This window comes from Caenorhabditis briggsae (genome assembly GCF_000004555.2).
Source record: "Caenorhabditis briggsae complete genome, chrX, whole genome shotgun sequence".
NCBI classification, from domain to species: Eukaryota; Metazoa; Nematoda; class Chromadorea; order Rhabditida; family Rhabditidae; genus Caenorhabditis; species Caenorhabditis briggsae.
Genome location: NC_013491.2, coordinates 1,051,961 through 1,071,511, shown reverse-complemented (window position 1 = coordinate 1,071,511; position 19,551 = coordinate 1,051,961). Strand labels below are relative to the sequence as shown.

The window sequence follows — 19,551 nt, the reverse complement described above, 5'->3', positions numbered from 1 at the left end:
CTCAATCATAGCTTCCCTTCTAGTCATATCAGAATCGTTACGGCAATTAAGGTGAATTGATAGGCCTTTTACTAGAGATTTGAGAAAATAAAACCTATTTGAAGCACAGAATTCATATCACCTCTGGGATAACATCTGGGATAACAGAGTTTAATTTTTTTTTCAAAAAAAAAGATGGAAGAAAAAAGGTGAGACTTCTCTTATGTTCCATTGTTCCCAATCAGTAATGATTACTCAGATTTTTTGTTTCTTGCCTAATGAGTCAAATTTGGGCAAACAGTGTACACTTGAATTTCTGCTCATACTTCTACTATCTTTTTTCAAATTTCTGATAAAAAAAATTAGAGCTGCTATCTATCAATTTCTGAGGTGGGTAACAACTGTCTCAGGCAACAACGGCGGCACCATTTCAAAGGAAGTGTGCATTTTCGCGCACCAGGCAAATTGTTGAATTTTCAAATTTATGAGAGCACCAACGGCGCGGCACCACCTTTTCGCGGATTATCCAAGCAGAAGAAGAAGTGAAAAGAGTGAAAAGATGAAAGTCGAATGATATCGGCATCTTGACAAATGTGGGGAAACGGGGGAGGATGATGCCAAAGGTAAAGTAGGTGGTGAAGGTAGGTGAGAGGAGATGGAAACGAACATCATTAAGAGGGTACGATGATGGGGGTGGCTGGGAGAAAGATGGTTGAGGAAGAAAAAGAAGAAGAAGAGGTAGAAGAAGCTGCCAACGAACAATCCAACTTTTTCCGGGACAGCGGTCGTTATGCGTTGTCCTTATGAGTTTTAGATTAATGAGAAACGTTTGAAACGATTAAAGCTGCTTGAAGAGGGTTGGAGGAGAAAGTGGAATAAGGATAGAGAGAGAGAGAGGAAGGGCGTACGGGATGGCGGTGTGGCGAAGTTATGCCATCTATCGCAATCAAAAAGAGTGAAAGGTGAAAGCGAGAAAAAGAGAAAAATGAACAAAACAAGCGGGAAGACACAAAAAAAGCAATCATATCTATCTTCGGGGGTTATGCTTCGACCCAGAAGGGCGGGAATCAAGTTTTGGTGGCAAGAGGGGAATGTCTCATGATTGTATTATGGTCTGGAAGGGTTGCCTGGGGTTATAGGTTCGAACTCTGATCATTTCGTCATTCTACTAAGCACCATTCCTCAAATTACCTCTTGTTTGGGAGGGCTTTTCTTTTTGTTTCTGACGGCAAAACTTGCCATTTGTTGCAATGATTTATGTCTTGTCTAGTTGAAGCTACTGATAATTAGCATCCTTTTTCTGATGTCAGTTTGAGGTATAAGGTTGACGACCCATCATCACCTATTACTTGCAGAGGCTTCTCCTCCCATCCAATTTTTTTGGGTCTGTCTCTGCTTCTTCATATAATTAACCATGGGAGGAAAAGTGAAAAGAGGAAACTGATGATAACTAGATAGGTATCTTAAAATAATGGCTGACTAGAGAGGAGGATCAGAAAAAATCCACCAGCCTAAACGCAGCTGTGTATGGGATCCTCGCACGATCAGAGTTCGCAGAATACCAAGGGTATCATTGGATTGGATTTTTTTGATTTTGCCTCTGCAAGAAGGATACGCCAACGCATAGTCGTTAAAAGTCATGTGGTAGATCGGCGGGCTCCAACGAGTCGCGGGAGCCCCGCGCGTCCGAAGAAAAAAAGAAGCTCGTTTCTTTTCTACTTTTTTTTTTCATATTTCGAGAAGAAAGAAGGCGAAACGACACCCGAGTGAGACATCTGGATACGGCCAATTCAATGAGTAATAATAATGAGCTCCAGATGATAAACTAGAGATGGACGTTTCAGAGCTGGAAAAAAGTTCTAGGAGGAAAAAAAATGCAAAAGGGGATAATTTTAGTGATATTGTATTAGGATAAATTTTCAAACAGTTAGAGTAAACTTTAGACATTTTTCTAGCATGCAAACTTTGAAAAATGTAAAAATTTGAAAAATTCAAGAAAAAAAAACAAATCTTCTTTTCATCCACGCCGTGTATGCGTATTTTTTTTTTCGATTACGCTTCCTTCCTGTCTCCCCTCTCCATTAATGAAATTGAAAACGCTTGACGACGGTTTGGCGTCAAAACTTGCTAACGGATGAAGCGCCCGATGGCAAATGAGAGTGAAATTTTGGATTGCGTAACATCTTTTGCGCAAGAGGGACGAAAAAGGAAAAGGCGAAAAAAGAAAACAAGGAGGAGGAGAAAATCTAGGAAATAGTCAATGAAGAAGCCTAGGAAGAGAAACAAAAATGGTTTAAAGGGAAGATGGAAATGGAAAAGATAAGCTTGTTTATTGTAGAGAGAGGATTGATCACTTCCTGCCTGGTTACAAATATCATTATCAGAGTGTAAAGGTTTTTTATCTACAGTAACCCAGGAATCTGATGAACTGAATATACCACGAAAAGGATGAAACGATGAACTAGGAAGCAGAGAAACCAATAAATATTGCTCTCATAATTCTTTGTGGAACAAAAATAATGATAGGGCGCTTGCGAGAACAGTTGCTCTGAATTCTGGGAATACCCTAAAAATGATGAATAATTGACATGAATCGGTAGATAATAAATCGTCAAATTGTAATAAGTGTCTTCCTTCCTTACCCCATTTGTCATCAGAAATCCAATGAGATTTATGGCAAATCAGATTGCCTTCTAACCCCAACCTACTAAAAATATCTCTGGAAGTTCGGGGATTCCCCGGTCCAGTTTAATTTTTTTTTCTCGAGAAAAGTTGTAACAATTCTTTTTTCCCACGGGATACACTGACAATACACAAACACACGCTTCGGGTTCGGCGGTCAAGATGAAATTTTTAGTGTAAATTAAGATTTTGTAAAGTCTACTCTAGAGGGAATCCCTTTCTTTTTTTGCTCGAGAAAAAAGGTTGGTGGTCCATTTTTTGGAAGTGAACAGGTGTTGTTAAACAAAATAATTTTTGGAAATATGATGCTATAGTCAATTAAAATCTGAAAAACTGAAAATAGGAGTTGGCGAAGAACGCAGCTTCTCTTTCGGCCAATCAGATTGTCACGCTGGAAAAAAATGCGAAAAAAAACAAGTTCCATGAAACACCTTTTGGACAGTGACTATGCAATTGACCACCAACACCATCCTATGTTTATAACATATGGAGGGTCTAAAAGGGGAAATTAAAGACCAATAAAGACCGAAAAAAAACTTGCAACAAAAACTGGTGCCCCCATCATACAATTGAACTATGCGAAATAGATCAAGCTCTTTAGTCTGCCGTCTCCCACGCTCTCTCCGGTGGGTTGCTCCTGTGCTTAGGGATAAAGAGATAACGCTTGCGCAGCGCGGCGCCTTCACTTTCCGTGGACACAGCACATGGAGAGATAAGGCACAGTTTCGCGGTAGACTCTTGGGCTTGAGATATTACGCGGCGGCTAGAGACGCTTTTTCAAGAGGTACTAGAACAGGGCAAATATGATGTTCCAAAATGAAGAGTAGATATTGAGGAAGAGGTGAAGGACTAATCTTGGACTTTTTGGCACGTTTAGATACCCTCTCCTTCTTTTCTTATCAATTAGATAAATGAGAGAAAAAAATTGCCGTCGGCCGCACTAGACGCGGATCAATCGTTCCTCTTAGATAATCATTTTTGAAAAAAGAGAAATAAGAAACATTTTATAACATGCGTGAATAAAAAACGACTATGTCTGCCGTTATCATATCACTTCCTTGTTGCGAACAAATCCAAAAATTCGGAAAAGTATCAGAAGAAGCATGGAGGGTTTGGTTTCTATAGTAGGAGTCTAAATGAAGCAATAGAGACAGAATGTCTAACAACAGATGTTTCAAAAAACGGCGAAATTTCATTTTGGCAGGAGCAACACATGGTCCATTATTACCCGAGAGTAATTTTCAATTGAGGAGAATTAGAGACAGTTTACAGAATATTAGCATATCTTTAATGATATTCAAAACACATCTAGCATCTCAAAAATTATTGAAATTTTTAATTTCCCGGGTATAAATCTTATTATTTTCCTCAATCTTTGAAATTTCAGTTATTTTCAGTTTCAGAATTCATCTTCTCGTGACACCGATAATATTATCTTCTCACTTTTCCCTCAAAAACCAAAATCATCAGCTGATTGTCCCACTAATCCAAAAGACTGAAATCTGACCCTAGTTTTGAACCATCTCACTGACCGCAGGCGGTCACTTTTGAGATTGATCCGCACAGACCGAGTATCTCTTTTCTGCCCAGCAGGTATTCGACGTGTCCACTGTCTGTTAGCCAATTCCCTTACTTTCATTGCCCAGCACAGAAACAAAAAGAGAGTGAGACGGACCTCGAGAGTGTCTTCAACGACAGCTGTCTCCATCCCAAGGCATCCTCCCAAGCGGAATTATCTTTTACGAGCGCATATCAGAAACGACGGGAGTGGCAATTGGGACCCCGAAGAAGACAGAGAGGAAAAAGAGACGCCTGTCCCACATCGGGGGGGGGGGGGGGGGGGTGTGTGTGCTCCTTCCGGATAATAACTCTTTTACTTTTCAGGTCAGGGACCCCGAGCCAGAAAATCCTGGGTAGAAACAACAAGTGGTGTGTGCCGCGAGATGCCACATTGCGTATTCAGCGTCTTCCTCGGGAATGGGAGAGGTACGCAAACAGATCAGAGGGATTCTTTTTGAAGAATATCTGGCACAGGATTAGTCGAAAGTACATCAAATGGTGTCAAACAATCTTGCGTTTGTTACAATTAGGATCGGTTAAGAAAAGGAAAAGATACAATAATCTGTGGTATGGTTGCGTAATTGGATTATCTTTTTTTGGGTTCTGAATACCTCAAAAAGGCGGTAATTTGGAAAGAAAAGTTGTTGCATTTTTTAATAGCTACGCAAACACAAAAGAAAACCAATGGGAACATAAACAACTGAACCCAACGTAAAAAAGCATAGTTGCAAAATCTCGGGCCGGCCCGCCCGCGGGCCGGGGTACATACAGATGCTGGTTTTTTTTTTGAATTTTTTTTCGAAATTCTTGGAATTTTTTCAAAAATTTAAACAATAACGTCCTATTTTTCGACTACTTTCCACTTTGTTAATTTTGTTAAATAATGTAACCTTTTTTCTTTTTTAATTCAAAAAAATTACCCAAATTTTCATTGGGAAATTTCAACAGTGGTAGGCGGGCCGGCCCGGGGTCGGGCCGAGCCGGGCCGGGAAGAGAAAATTTGTTTACCGGCCCGGCCCGGCCTTATGAAACTATGAAAAAAGGGGTCTACAACATTCTACTTTTCGCAATGATCTTCATAGCAACAGTTACAATGTTGCCATCTTTCCTCCTCGCCACATTATTACAGTATCCCTTTCAAAACCAACATTTAGATCCAAATCATGTCTTTTCACTTTCATCGCCCTAACTTAACCCAATCCCATTCTATCCATAAATCATTCCAATTCAAGAAACACTTGCCGCTCAGGCGGGTGACGTAACAAGATGCGCGCGTTTATGACATACCGCAGCAGAGGTTTTTTCCCTCCGACGTCTTCTTTTTAAACCGAGAACAGCTGAGTACAAAGAGGAGACGATGAGCTGACGAAAGATGCCGGAGGGGCGGAAAGTGAAAAAGAGCTCCGCTTGGTCTTGCGCAATCTCCATATGAAATGAGCAGAGAGTAGATCTAGTTGGTCCGACAATAAAGTAAGAGGTCCTAATACTGTAGAAAAAATTTATGAGGGACATTTAATTATTTCAAGTTTTATACATAACCAGCCTGTTTGCCGCACCTCCGGCGCTTCAAACAGCTGGAATTAAGCTGTTTCTTTTACTGTTCGTCGCTTCGCGATTCACTTTTTAAAATTCACGTAAATCTATATTTTATTTTCCATCTTTTCAAAATTTGCGGACAGAGCCACAGATAAAGAGGCGCAACTTCATTTATTTATTATAGGAATGATTACATTTTGAAAAATATGCAGGAAATGAAGTATAATGTATATTTCTTGTTGTGGAAACTTCAGAAGAATAACTACTCAGCCCGAACGAGATCCAAATATGAGAAGTTAAACAATCGGTGTTGGAAATAAGGGTATTGAAATATTTTGTGAGTTTTATAAAATGATAAAACCTAAAATTCTAGGCAATTAATATAATTAATACAATTAATAATATTGATTAATATAGAATTAAAAACATGAGATGTTATTAAGAACATCAAAGCAAGTTGAAGGATTTTGAAAATGTGATCCCGGGAAAATCAGGTTAAAAACTTAAATTAAAGTTGAACAGACAGCTTTGGGGTTATACGGGAATTACAGCAGCTTGAATAATACAAATTTCAGAATAATGAATAAAGTTTCAATGATGATCAACAAGCATGTGTCTCCATGGGAAGGGGTCAGTCCAGACAAAAAATACAAAGTGGTTGGGAGTGATTTGGAATGTTGCTAGTCTTCCATGCCCACATACAATGTCAAACCCATAGGTGCAATCGGTTAATTGTCTCAAATGTTGATCATTCATGACGCTGGAGATCCTGAAAAGCTTTGATTTGATTTCTGCATTGTTGTCATGCCCGAAAAAAAGAAAGCAAAATGTCACTCACTCTGGAGTGTACATAAAATGACGTGCTCGCTGAGTTGGATCCCACGGTCTCGAAGCAACATGCTGAGTGACTTTCTTATAATCTAATCTGTTCTTGCTCCTCATGATTACTGTCTGGAGATTCGGAAAACCACATAACAAAAAATGAGCAATGAAATCGACGATATTCTCCTCGGTGAAACAGTTGCGATCGAAAAGCGCGTGTTCTCCATTGAATCGCATAATATGCTTGAACTTCATCCATGTTCCCTGTGTGTGCAACTGACTGATATTGTGAATAGCAGAGTTTTCCGGTAGCGATCCAGTAACTTTGGCGAGGAGTCTGAGATGCTCGTGAACACGAATTCTAGTTAGAAGTCTTTCGAGACTGCCAGCGCTTATTTTCTTATCCACGATGGTCATACAAAGGACGTCCATATCCCGAAGGTATCTTCGCATTTTGTTAAGGCTCACACATATGTTGAAGTCAGTGGTCCCGAAAAGATCTCGAATATAGTCGAAGACCACGGTCAGCATCAGTGGAACATATTTTTTCTCCACGTGGATGTATTTTACTTTTTGATTCAATCCATGCATCAGCCTATAAATTTTTATCTAATGTTTTCACAAGAATTCAAAAGTTACGTCATTTCAATTTTATGACCTCTAATGTGAAGCACCATTTTCCGTTCTCCTTCAGGTAGATCGCAAATGGTTTTCTGGGTCGTGAAGCAAAGCGTTGCTCTTGGTCCAGGCGACTTCACTTTCAGATCAAATTTCCCGTCGAATGCTTGTATGCTGATGAACGTGCGAACGAAAAGGTCTTCAAGAATATTATGAGCATTTTCATTGGTGAACGACGCGAGAAACATATCCGTAAGTGTTAAATGCTCCAAAATCCGAGTGAACGGAATCATGTTTAAGTCCTCAAAGTCCAAAAAGCTCATTGTTTCTGCAAATATCAATAAAAGCGTAAAAATCGATAAGCTAATGCAGTCGCAAGAAGATAAAATTTTGTTGAAAGAAAACAACTGGGTATTGATTTGGTTTAATAATGGGTTCTTGAGAAACTGAAAAAAACTGAGAAAGGGGCGTCTTTTTTATGGCCGGAAAATTGGGCTGTCTTTTCGATTTTTTAAAATGCGTCCTTGGTAAACGCAGAGCCACGCATAATAGAGTGCCGGGGATAGACGGCCTAGAAACCGTCAACAAAGTCAGAAGGCAGTGGATATAGAGAAGAAAAGATCTGCTGGTGAGCGGTATAGGCTCTAGAGGAAAAAATGGGCAGTAATATGTCAATGTGACGTTGAGTAGACTAGATGGTGCGGATTTCGAGCCGCTCACGTATACAATGATGTGGGGGTGGGAAGATGGATTTTGTGAATACAAAAAATAAAAAAGTGGATATCGAGAACTTCAGGATTGGCCAACTGTGGCGGGTGCAAAAACGAAGCCAATTATTTAAAAGGAAAACCTTCGAACCGGGAAAATTATAGGGTGACATAACATTTATTTCTTCATACCTAATTGATGGATGTGCTCTCCCCGAACCGCCAAAATCTCAATGCTAACACCGACGCGGAAAACTTTTGACGTAGAAAATTCAGTCATTCTCCATGATGTTTATAGTAGACCCCGTGGGAATTTGGGTGTGAATTGGACTGATGACAAATTGCTTAGACTCTACATAATTACTGCGTTTCTGAAATTCTCTGGATTTCGGAAATTATTTCTGGGTTTCTGAAATTTCTGAGTTTCAGACAGGATATGTGTTGTATGAGTCATATTTTATCTCGCATATTTTCCCAGAGAAAGTTTATGTAAATCTCTCGAAATATCCAATAAAATGTTCTTAGTTTGTTGTTTGTTTTAGATTAGCCAAATTTCCAACTCTCTTTTTTCTTGCTTCGAAATGTTCATTGATAGAACTTCATCAATTTCATCATCAAGAGAATGATGATTCGCAGGCTGGTTTTTTTATTTTTATTTTGGGAGAGGTGTTTTCCCTGGGTACGGAATTGAAAAAACAAACAAAAATTGTATAAGATATACAGATAATTGGCAAAAATAGACATAGGCAGTCTAGAAAAGATCACAAGTTAGTTTATCTAATGATTGCAATTCATCAAGGATATTTAAAAATAAAAAACAAAAGTTTGGAAACTTTTTAATCAAATAAGAAGTTCCGAGATCTTTACACTTGAAATTCACTGCCAGCTTGAATTCAAACGGACGGGAAACCTTTGAAGTTTAAGAGCATCCTATGAAACAACAAAACATTCATAATTGTTTTTAATAAACATTATTCCACTTGGACCGGGAAGAACAAAAAAAATGAAGAACGATGAACAAAGTGGAAAATTTCTAAAGAAGATAAAACAATATGTCCCAAAATTTTCCAGATTTTCAAAATTGATCGATTGATAACTTCTTTTCCATTGCATGATTTTCTAAAGTGCCGAACACTTCAGAAATGGAAAAATTCCGGCATTATATCGCGTGTGTACAAAATGAGTTCCCTTTGTATTAAGACGAATGCATATGGCTGTGGCGTATTTCCTTAATGTCGGTGTATACACTCATACGAATATGCATTCTACTCTAATCAATCTTTTTTCTGCGTTCTCATAATTTGCATGTCAATTCTATTCCACTCCACGTATATGCTCACAAGCTCTTCTTCCCGCTCTCGTGTCTCACCATCATGAATATTTTTCTGGGGTTCCAAAACAGTAACGAGAAGCGAAAAACCGCGCGGGGCGCTTTTTAGTATTCTGCTTTTGACAGTTTTTTTACCCCGTACAGACCCTTACTAGTGTTCCTATCTTTCTGTTATTCCTTTGAAAACAGGCACTTTGTTTTTTAAAAATATGAAATTTAACACGGTTTCTCCAATTTTTTTTTTTTTGGAGCCTTTCACTTGTAGGGTTCATTAAAAACTTTAACAAAATTCCTGCCAAATAAAAAAGGCAACAGACGGAGTGTTGTTTAATATGAAAAAAATTTGAAAAATTGCTGGAATTTCGAGATTGTTCACATTTGGAAATCCTTGTCCACCGCGCCCTCCGGGCCCTGAAATTGTCTTGAATGTTTTCTCAGCTTTAAAAACTAATCTGTTTTTTGTCCTGAATTTCAACTTCAATTTCATTTCTGTTGCATTCACTCAAGGCCCCTAAGGCTGTTTTTTTTTGTGAAGTATGCGTTTTTTTCTTTTCAGTGACACCCACAACTACCCATCTTTTTTTATTGACCAATCTTTCATTCAAATCCTGACACGTACGTCGTGTATGTGTCCAAATTGTGAAAACGCACCGAGTGACGTGTGATGTCTTTTATGCTTTGTATGAAAATCCCGGAAGCAACAAAGCAAGTCTAGAGACAAGTTTCATTTAAAATGTTGAAAATAATAGTTTCAGCAAAACATGGAATTGTAGATGGTGGGAACCCATGAGTTTCGTGGTGTCAGTAAAAATAGCACATTTCTAATATTGCAGTAATTTTGGCAGAAAACGCGAACTACAATTTAGGTACATCGGGATTGGGAGACAAAAGAGAAGTCTGTGAAAAGGGGAAAACTGGGATGAGAGGAAAGAGCAAAAAATTAGGAACCATGAAGTTGAATTTGGCATTTTGAATTGATAGACTGGACTGTTTTTTTTTCAAAATAAAGCTAGTTGGCCACGATGTGAACAATCTTGCGATCATTCAAATTTTGAGTTGGGCGATAGTTCTTCTTGATTGGACGCTTATCAATATCCTGAACTTGACGGAATAGCTCCAGCTGATCATGGGTTACGGTAACCGGCTCAGTGAAGATGGTCCACGTAACAATTTCAGAACATGGTGGTGTGGTGAGAGATCCTTCGTATCTGAAAATGGCACTAAATAGCAACCACACGACTACTCAAAATTACCGCCAGAAAGATCTTCTATTATTGGGAAGCTTCTCAGCGAGTCTCACATTTTCTACACGAGTCACAGTTTCGGGGTTACGAAGTTGTCCCAAAACTCGCTCTTCATTGGATAACGCTTTTCCCTCTTTTCCAATTTGCAGAAAAACTCCGACAACAGCAAGCTTTCCTGGATCCTCAACTCCCTGGTGTACCAAATGAAGCTCGGCTGGGTAGCGGAGTCCTCCGAGAGTGTGCTCCGATCCTTCATTGTCATTCTCTCCCCAATGGAAGTGGTATTGGACGAGACGGTAGACCTGGTCAAGTCCTCCACCATAGATCTCTGGGTGCTCCGAACGAAGTTCCGGGGTCATTTGAACTGAAAAACATGTTTTAGAGAAATCTGAAAATGTGAGGAGGTATAAACCTGAATGTCCATTGTTCACAATGTCTCCTTGGATTGGATGGTCATAGTTCACAAACTTAATTCCATCATGAGTATCTTTACGTTCAACCTCTCCCAAGTCAATGTTGATTGGGGACTGATGCTGTCCGGTTGGCCAACGATTAGGTCCTATAATTGCAAACTTTTGAATAAAATCTCATCTCGAAGAAAATCTAATTCACTTACCACACTCATCATCATCACAGTAGCTCCAGTGCCCAGTCATTTTAGTTGGCGAGACTCGCTTTGATGTGGAGCAGAAAATGCGATAAGATGACTCTGCAAATCAGATGAAGAATGCACGCATTTTTATTACAGAGGTGAAAAACGTGGAAATAGAAGAAATGATAAGACTTCCGGTTTCGTGGTTAGATTCTTCGTAAGGGGCAATTTTTTTTTCAAGTGAGAGTCTCTCTTCTGAAAATTGAAAAAAGAGAATGAAAAAAAAACGAAAGGGGTAGTAGAAGAGGGTCCCTCTTCTGAAGAAGATGGTTAGCGAGCCAGAATAGGCGGAGTCTGTTGTATGGGGGAGAATGCTGAAGATAAAATTGAATAAGAAAGGCCCGAAAGATGGGAAAATGAAAATATTGTGCTGCTACTCTACTTCCTAGTTTTTCCCCCATTTTTTTTGTGAGTTCTAGTCTTAAGAAGCATCTTTTGACATAAGATGGAACTTAAGAAAAAAGAGAGAAACAATAATTTGTGAGAAGTATAAGGAACAAAAAATAAAAACACCAACGAAATTTTTTCGTGAATTTCTGGAAAAGCGATTCCTCTTCTTCCTGCCGTTCCTCTCTTTGTTCGTCTGGAGATGTCATCATGGAACGTCTGGCTGGAGATAAGATGAAAAACGTTGTTTGTGCCGCCAAAAAAGCCTTCAGATGATGATCAGCGGTTATTGTTGGGAGAGCTGATTCTTGAGAGTTCTTAACTAAACATAATCATGATAAAATCTCAATTTCTAGTCAATTGAATCAACCAACAACCACAACTACAACCACAAATACTCATTCCAAACTTTTTTCAAGGAGCAAAAAAAGAATTTCGCAAGATGAGCACCGAAAACGACCACAAACTTTCTCACGAAGACCACATAAAATTGCAAAACAGAATTCCAAGTGGAGTGCAGCGTTGATGAGCTTAGGAAAAAGTGGGCGAAACCAGGAGAAAGGAAAAATGACGTAGTGGAGACCTTTTTGAGTAAAACAGGAGAAAAAGAATCGAGTGGTGGTAGTGGCAACAAGTTTTTTTGTTCTTGGTGCTTCTTTTCTTTTGGAATTTTGAAGAAAAGCAAACAAAGCGCTTTTGAAAAGGAAGGAGTGGGTCAGTTGACTCCAGAAGTTTGAAATAATGAAGCTCTAGAGATCAGTAACAATCTAGCAAATGAGTGAAAAATTATGGATCAAAGAAAACTGAATACTGTTTGCTTTTTTGTTCAGAAACTTGACCAGAAATCATGGAAATTAGAAGAGAGAAGACATTCGACCCACCCCTATCTAATTCCTAATGCTTGAACTTTGGAATAACATCATCTTTTGGCTACACAGACTGATCAGCAAATAAAGAAATGAGATGAAACACTGGATGAAAAGTTCAGTTTTCTGCACGGCCAAATTTATACACGTGTTTCAAAGATTATTAAGTTTGGCTAGAGCTAAGACAAACCGGCTTTTGAACATTCCGAATCTTTGAATCATACAACTTTGTCGCCCCGAGAAGATTAGTCTTTGACATTTTCTGGATTTTACCTCTAGTCTTGAATTCTTTTCTAATAATGTGCAAATGGTTGGGTGGGTGTTTTCTTCCATCATCAAGTGCTTCTTCTTCCATTGGTTTTTTTTCTGCCGCCTCACTCATCTTATTGTCTTTGACTTCTTCTTCTTTTTTTTCTCCAAGCTTCCCATCTTGTTCTTCTCCAGAAAACAGAGATCAGAAGCAGAAGAGATGGAAAAAATGGAGGAAAATGTGCCCGTGGGGGCCACGCGCGAGAGTGATGTAATGAGAGCACCGAGCAAACCTGATTTGTTTTTTTAATTTTTTTTTTTGCCGACACGTTTTTACGTGGTGGTTTGGACTGCTTCCAGATTCCTTGGATGGATAGGAAAAATAGAGTTTGAAAGGGGAAAATTGAATGAAACGATAATGTGTTCTATGCAAGTGAGGAATGGTTTCGGCAGGTTGCTCGCGGACTATTTGACAGGTTCTGATAACCTTCTATAGTATGATAAGAGCATCAAACTGTCATTTTCTCTCTGAATCATACACAACTCGAAAGGCAAATAGAATAGGGCAAAAAACATCTTTAGTCATGGATCTATTTCTATAAGTATACAAAAGTAAGAAATAAACATTTTGAAATGGATGAGTGTGACCCCACGCGAGATGTGCGAAATTAGATCTATGGTTTAGTAAGCCCGGAGGGGGAGGAAGAGCCGGGAAGAGACGGAGTAAAGCTTTGAAATGTAAATACGCGGCTGTTCAAATAGTTGTATGTACATGTGAATTTTTGTGAGACATTTTTTCGGCTCTGTGTTTTTCTCCCTTTTGGGAATAGTTGATTTGAAATTGAGAGCTTCCGGTTTTAGTGTAAGTTTCAGGATGTTTCAATATTTTCAAAGTTTTACAAGGGACTTTAGAAGTTTGAAAAAACAAGAAAATCGAAATTTCATCGTGATTTTTTTCAATTCAAAAAATACTTTCATAAAATTTAGTTGATGTCAAAATTTGGAAAACCAGGATAACCGCCATATTTGCTAGAAAAAAACTTGTTTTTATTTCCAGAAACTGAAAAAAAGACACTAATGACACACGCCCACAATAATAACAGTTGGTCTAATTTGATGTATTACTTAGTTGTTGGAGCTGGCTCCTGGAAGCCTGGAGCAAAAAAAGAAAACAAAAAACAAGGAAAAAGAAGAAGAAGAAGAAGTTGGAAAAAAAAGACGATGAGAGTAGATGAAGAAGAGGAACCTCGTTTCCTTTTTTCCTTTTTTCTCCGAGAGGCAAAACTAACTCAATTCCCATTTTCCATTCCTAGATTCTTTGGTCCGGAACAATTGGGCAATATTCTTTAAGTGCACCTTTCGAAAAAAATTGGAGGGAATTGAGTTTTTTATTGTTGACGTTGAAGAAGAAGAAGAAGAAGAAGTTTTTTTCCTTCTTCTGGAGCTCCTAAAATTTTGGAAGGACAAACAAAATGGTTGGGAGGATGAAGAACGAAATCTGAGAGTTTTTAAGAGGATCCTGTGGGAAAACTTTTGGGGAAGAAAAACAAAAAGAAAATCTGAATAAACATGAAACTAAAAAGTGAGGTGTTTTAGCTGTGGAAATTTTCGAAACATAGATTAGAAATAATTGAAAAAAAACCAGGTGATGAGTGTGAAGATATTCTGAACAAGTGACGCATCAATTTGCCGGCACTCGCCGGACTTGCTCAATCTCTCACTCATTCATTCCATGACGCTCTGGCGTTTGATGTTTGAAATAGAAAAGAAATTGCATCTGCTACCAACCAGGTTCAAGGATCTCTGGCATTTTTGTCCCAAAAAAAAAAAGAAAAAAGATGCGCCGAAAACATGATTTACATTCCTTTTTTCGAGAATTTCAATGGCTTTTTACTACTACAATTTTCTAGAAGCATGTCAAGCTCTTTTCTGCTTCTTCGCATTGTTTTCTTCCGTCTTTTTTTTTCTTTTCGGAAAGGAAAATTCTTTCTTAGAAGCCCAAAAAAGGAAAACAAAATTGAGAATCATTGCCAAAAAGTTCCTATGGGGAGGGGCCCACAAAATGAATGTAGCACATTTTTACTTAACAATGTTGAGAAAATAAATGGCTAATGGGAAAAGAAATGACTTAATTAAGCGGTGAGGAAAAAAGCCGCAGTTCCGGTCTCGAGATAAAAATGTCAAAACATTTTTTCTCATTTTCTTTCTTCTCCACAAAACTCATTAACTTTGAAGGATTACTGTAGATTAAATTGCCAACAACAAAGCAAAAAAAAAACAATTTCAGAGTATTAACGTTCTGAGCCATAAGGCTTTACGGTCCCACAATGAGAATGCTCCTTTTTCTGTTGTTGTTTCGTCACACAACACAAAAATCAAAGTTTCTGCGAAAGAACCCAGCGGAAGCGCTAATTCCATGGTCCTCTGCTCCTGGTACTCGGAGAACCAGGAAATGCACGAAAATGGAGCAGAGTGGGAGAAAAACGCCTATGAATAGGAAATGATGAGAGTAGAAACAGAAAAATGAAGCGAGTGCACATTCATTTTCTCGAGATTTGAGAACCATTAATTTTTTTTTGAAACTTTTGGGATTTGACAGAAATCGCAATTCATCAAAAAGAGCAACAAAACAATTGAAGAAACAAAAAAAAAAGGAAAAAGGTTGAAAAATTCAATACAAGTACAGCAAAGTTTCAAATTTCCAGGGGAAACTTTCTCGGAGATTTTCCAGGAAAACGCAAAACTTTGCACAACAGCTGCACATGAACTTTGAGAAGACTGGGGAGAACATGATATTTCCCACTGATTGTGAGTGAGATCGAATTAACGGGCACACGTCATGCAGATAAAGTTTACAACATAGTTAACGCACAATAATTAGAGAGGTTATTTCATTTGCACCCGGAAGTTATTTGGAATCTTTGAATTTTTGTGAGGGTGGCTTTCTTAAAGAAACTGAACTTAAAAGTGTTTAAAAAGTTGTTGGGCTTCATATGGCTTCGGAAATTGTGTTATTTTTTTTCTCTTCGGCTGTATTTTCAATTCCAAGATTCTATATAACTCCTGATGGCGCCTGAAATAACCTTTATCCTGTTTTTAATTACTCACGTTTATTCCAGGCTTTCCGTTCCAGTAATTGGTTCCTACTTTCAACCTCTTTTCGAAGTAGAAGAATTTGATAGAAGAATGAATGAAGACGTCTGTAACAAAACAAGATGAGAAAAAAAAGAATATCTTCTGGATGTCATCAACAAGAAAAGAGGCAATCGAATACCCTGCACGAAGGGAGGATAATGGGATTCTGGAGCAAAGCAAAAAGGACAAAGGAGACACCGGATGTGCAAGTAGATGAGAAAAAAGTATTATTTGTTCTGGAAATGGGTGTGATGTGACGGTTTATCATACAAATTTATTGATATATAGACTTCGTGAAAGATTTTTTCTGAAAGGACTACGAATAATAAGAGTAAAAGTTCATGAAAAGGGGTGAAATTTTGAAAGGAGACTAGGAAAATATGAAAAAAAATGAAGAGCTCTCAACCAAATCCTTTGGATGTTTCCATAGCACCTGCTCTATCTTTTACTCTCCAATTCTTTTTTTTTTCTGCCAGAAATATTTTCACACAGAGATCAAACCACCTTGAGATCAAATAATGAAAACTCTTCTTAACGAAATCCAACAAATAGACAGTAGATGTCCCAAAATAACAATCCACCATGTTCAAAGTCCTATGCGGAAAAGCTAATATTGTTGCACAAGTCATAGAGAATCTGCTCGTTATGAAAAAGTCACGGTTTTGAAAAAAACGCTTGAATTTTTAAATTGGTATTGTTCAGGTCATTTCAAGTTGGATTCCAGGAAAAATGCACTGAAGAGAAAAAATAACAATCGACTAGCCAACGAACGATCGTTATATATGTAAAATTTGCGACAATAAAAAAACCAATAATAAATTTATTTTGTTCTTGAAAATATTTTCACATTGGTTCCGCAAACCAGTAAAATATGACAAATTTGATAGTCTACTTCCTTATTCTACTCGTCTTCAATGTCAGAGAAGTTCAAATTTATGAATACAAAGAAAAATTGAATAATTCAATGATCATTTAGTTCAAAAGTCAAATATTCTTGTATTGAAAAGAATTGAAAATTTGAAATCCTAATTTAATAGAAAAGTTCAGAAAATGAAAACAAATGCAATAGTACTAAAACGGGAAATATTAGCTACACAAAAAAATTTCTCGGAAAACGTGTGAACAAAATGTTTTTCGAGACAAAACTTAATCTCCGAGAATAAAGATTGCAAGAAGAAAAGCTTGGAGGAATGAAGGATAATGAGATCTCTGTCAAAAATATTCAGTTCGATCAATTTTCAGATTTTTTAAGGAGCTGCGCGTCGAAAACTGGCATGTTTTCAAACCGTCTAATTAACAGGCAAACTTAATTAAAAATCAAAGTTCTCATTTCGAAAGTTTGATAACTCTCAGATTTTCAGTTATGTTTCATTTTTTCCAGAAAAGTGTGAAATTTTAAATTGTTCTTTGGAGCCAAACAAAATGTAGGCGGAGTCCCACAAAGAACAAGCAGGTTCATTTTATCAAAAACGTAAATTCATTTTTCTACTGAAATAAAATAGCAACTAGCGGAAGCTAAATGACGTTTTTTTGCAGATCTCATCACTCTGGAATAACTTTAGTAGTGCTCGTTTAAAATATTCATGACATTTGACTTTCTTGAAGTTTTTTTCCTTTCAAAATTTGTGTTAAAGTATCAAAGCAGTATTTATACTTTGGAAAGGTTTCTAAAAATTGTAAAAAATACTGTGAATAACTTTATTCAGCAAAATGGATATATACAGAAAATAAAAATGTCCTCGATAAAACTGATAATATTCCTACTTTAACGTCTGCCATAATGAAGCTAATAATATAAAACCCGAACTACTAGTAGATAAATCTGTCTAAGTAAGACCTCCACATGTTTTTTTTTCTCATAAGACACTTCACTGATAAATACTCTCCTCCAATATTAGGATGGGTGTGACCTGATAATAAGATTAGGATAGTAGTGGTAGCGGAGAAAGAACCGAAAAGAGCATTATCCTTCGAGTGGAAAGATTTAGATGATCAACCTATGCATAACATTTTTTAGAGACTCTAAAATCGACATTTTAGAGAAAGCAGAATGATATGCAAAGAAGAAGAAGAGACAACTTCAATTTATTAGGAATGATTGAGCCATTGAAACGTATAAATAGGTTTTCGCCGAGTGTGTTATAACTTCTTCAAATCATTGCAACAACGATCACTATTCTCATTCCATTTTGGCCTCTTTCTAGTTAGTTCATACATCACAACTTCATTCAAACAAATGAGTCACAAACAAATGTTTCGTTCGTAGACTACACTGTCTGCATTCGAAAACGTTCCACCTTCAGTTGGAAATGAGCAAAAGATCTGGGTGAGATTGCTCCAGGAACTATTTAGTGCGTGCTTTTAGTATACAGTTTTGTTAATTTTGTGTGATAACTCTAGTAACAATGAAACAAAATCAAATACAGTATTTTTTACAGCTTACAACTTTTGAAGACAATAATTTCTTTGGTTTTCACCAATTTAGATGGTATACAGTGGTTTCAGCAATGGCTTCGTGGCAGTTTAAGCGGTGGTTGTTGGCGCAATAGTCGTTTCTGCATTTATAGTTCCAATATTTGTAGTTGGAACTGTAGTAGGTTCAGCAGTGGTAATACTAACTGTCGTTGTTTCTGAAATGTTTTGTTATAGGTACCACTTAAGCTTTCCGTAAAATGAACAAAAAATTGATTGGTAGCTCAGTTTTGCTCCAAGCAAGTTGAAAAAAACATAAAATGTCAGACCGTTGGGATTTTTGGGGGGTGGCGGATTTTTCTTCAATTTTCTCATATAATTCACCTAAACGTCAAAACTGTCCCATATTCCGCCGGATCTTTTTGCTTCTCCATTTCGTCGGGTTTCTTTTCAGACACGATTGGCTCTTTTGATGCATACGCACATCTAAATCATCCAAATGTTCCATATTGACATCCTGCGGAGTTGTTTCCAATTCAAAATTAATTGCTTATTTCAGTTATAAATGTTTGAGCAACTGTACAGAATCTGGGACTTCAGACTGTTCCCTTCCTTCTGATCCATTTTTCTCTGACACTTCCATTAGAACATCATGATTCAAATCCAGCGAAGGTGAGTCACCAAAAGTTTCAGAACTTTCAGCCTTCATTGGACCTTCAAATTTGCCAATATCAATTTCCCTAACTCCAAACTGCTCAGTATTATTCACAAATTTCTGCTCTTTAATCAATGAACTTTCTTTACCCAAATTCTGAAAATTCAAAATTGCAATTATTTCCACCAACCCATTCAGTGGCCTCCCAAGGCAAGCAGTTCAGCGAGTTCCAGGATAAAAGCAATAGGTATATTATAGTTTGAAAATATACCTTTGAAAAATCATTTCAGCCCGAAACTGCACATTGTCCGTTTGTGATGGGACCTTGCCGAAACAAAAGAGCCGAAGAGAATCAGCCTCCAAAGCTCGTGTCGCCCATTTTCCTCGTGGTCATGAGAAATGCTGCGAATTTTGACGCCTTCACAATCTCTGTTAATGGACAAGGAAACTTTTTTGGCAACAAAACTAACGTCACATCCAAATAGCTGTATACCCGGATAACGAGAACTAGGACAATGCTTTCATCATGATGTCATAAACTAGAGGTAAATTGGTTCTGCAAGCATCGGGCAATAAATATCCTCCTCCTTTTCATTCAAACACTCTCCGTGAAAAATAGACAACTCAAGGTATTAAAAATATAGCATACTTGTAATCCGGGCCTTTCCCGGGCCTTCGCCAGTCCTGCCATTGTTTCCTGCAGAGTTAGTATTTTTG

The 19,551-nt window shown here is 37.7% G+C and overlaps 2 protein-coding genes across 2 annotated transcripts; both read right to left on the bottom strand.

Moving 5' to 3' along the window:
- Positions 1 to 6,348: 6,348 nt before the first annotated feature.
- Positions 6,349 to 7,520, bottom strand: CBG16359 (the record flags this gene model as incomplete). The annotated part of the gene is made up of 3 exons (XM_002643573.1): positions 6,349 to 6,526; positions 6,596 to 7,174; positions 7,219 to 7,520. 3 exons carry the CDS (start codon positions 7,518 to 7,520, stop codon positions 6,349 to 6,351), a joined length of 1,059 nt encoding a protein of 352 aa, XP_002643619.1.
- A 2,723-nt stretch (positions 7,521 to 10,243) lies between these two features.
- Positions 10,244 to 11,134, bottom strand: Cbr-cah-3 (the record flags this gene model as incomplete). The annotated part of the gene is made up of 4 exons (XM_002643574.1): positions 10,244 to 10,442; positions 10,488 to 10,842; positions 10,891 to 11,037; positions 11,095 to 11,134. The coding sequence occupies 4 exons, from the start codon at positions 11,132 to 11,134 to the stop codon at positions 10,244 to 10,246; spliced, it is 741 nt and encodes a 246-aa protein (XP_002643620.1).
- Between the last annotated feature and the right edge of the window lie 8,417 nt (positions 11,135 to 19,551).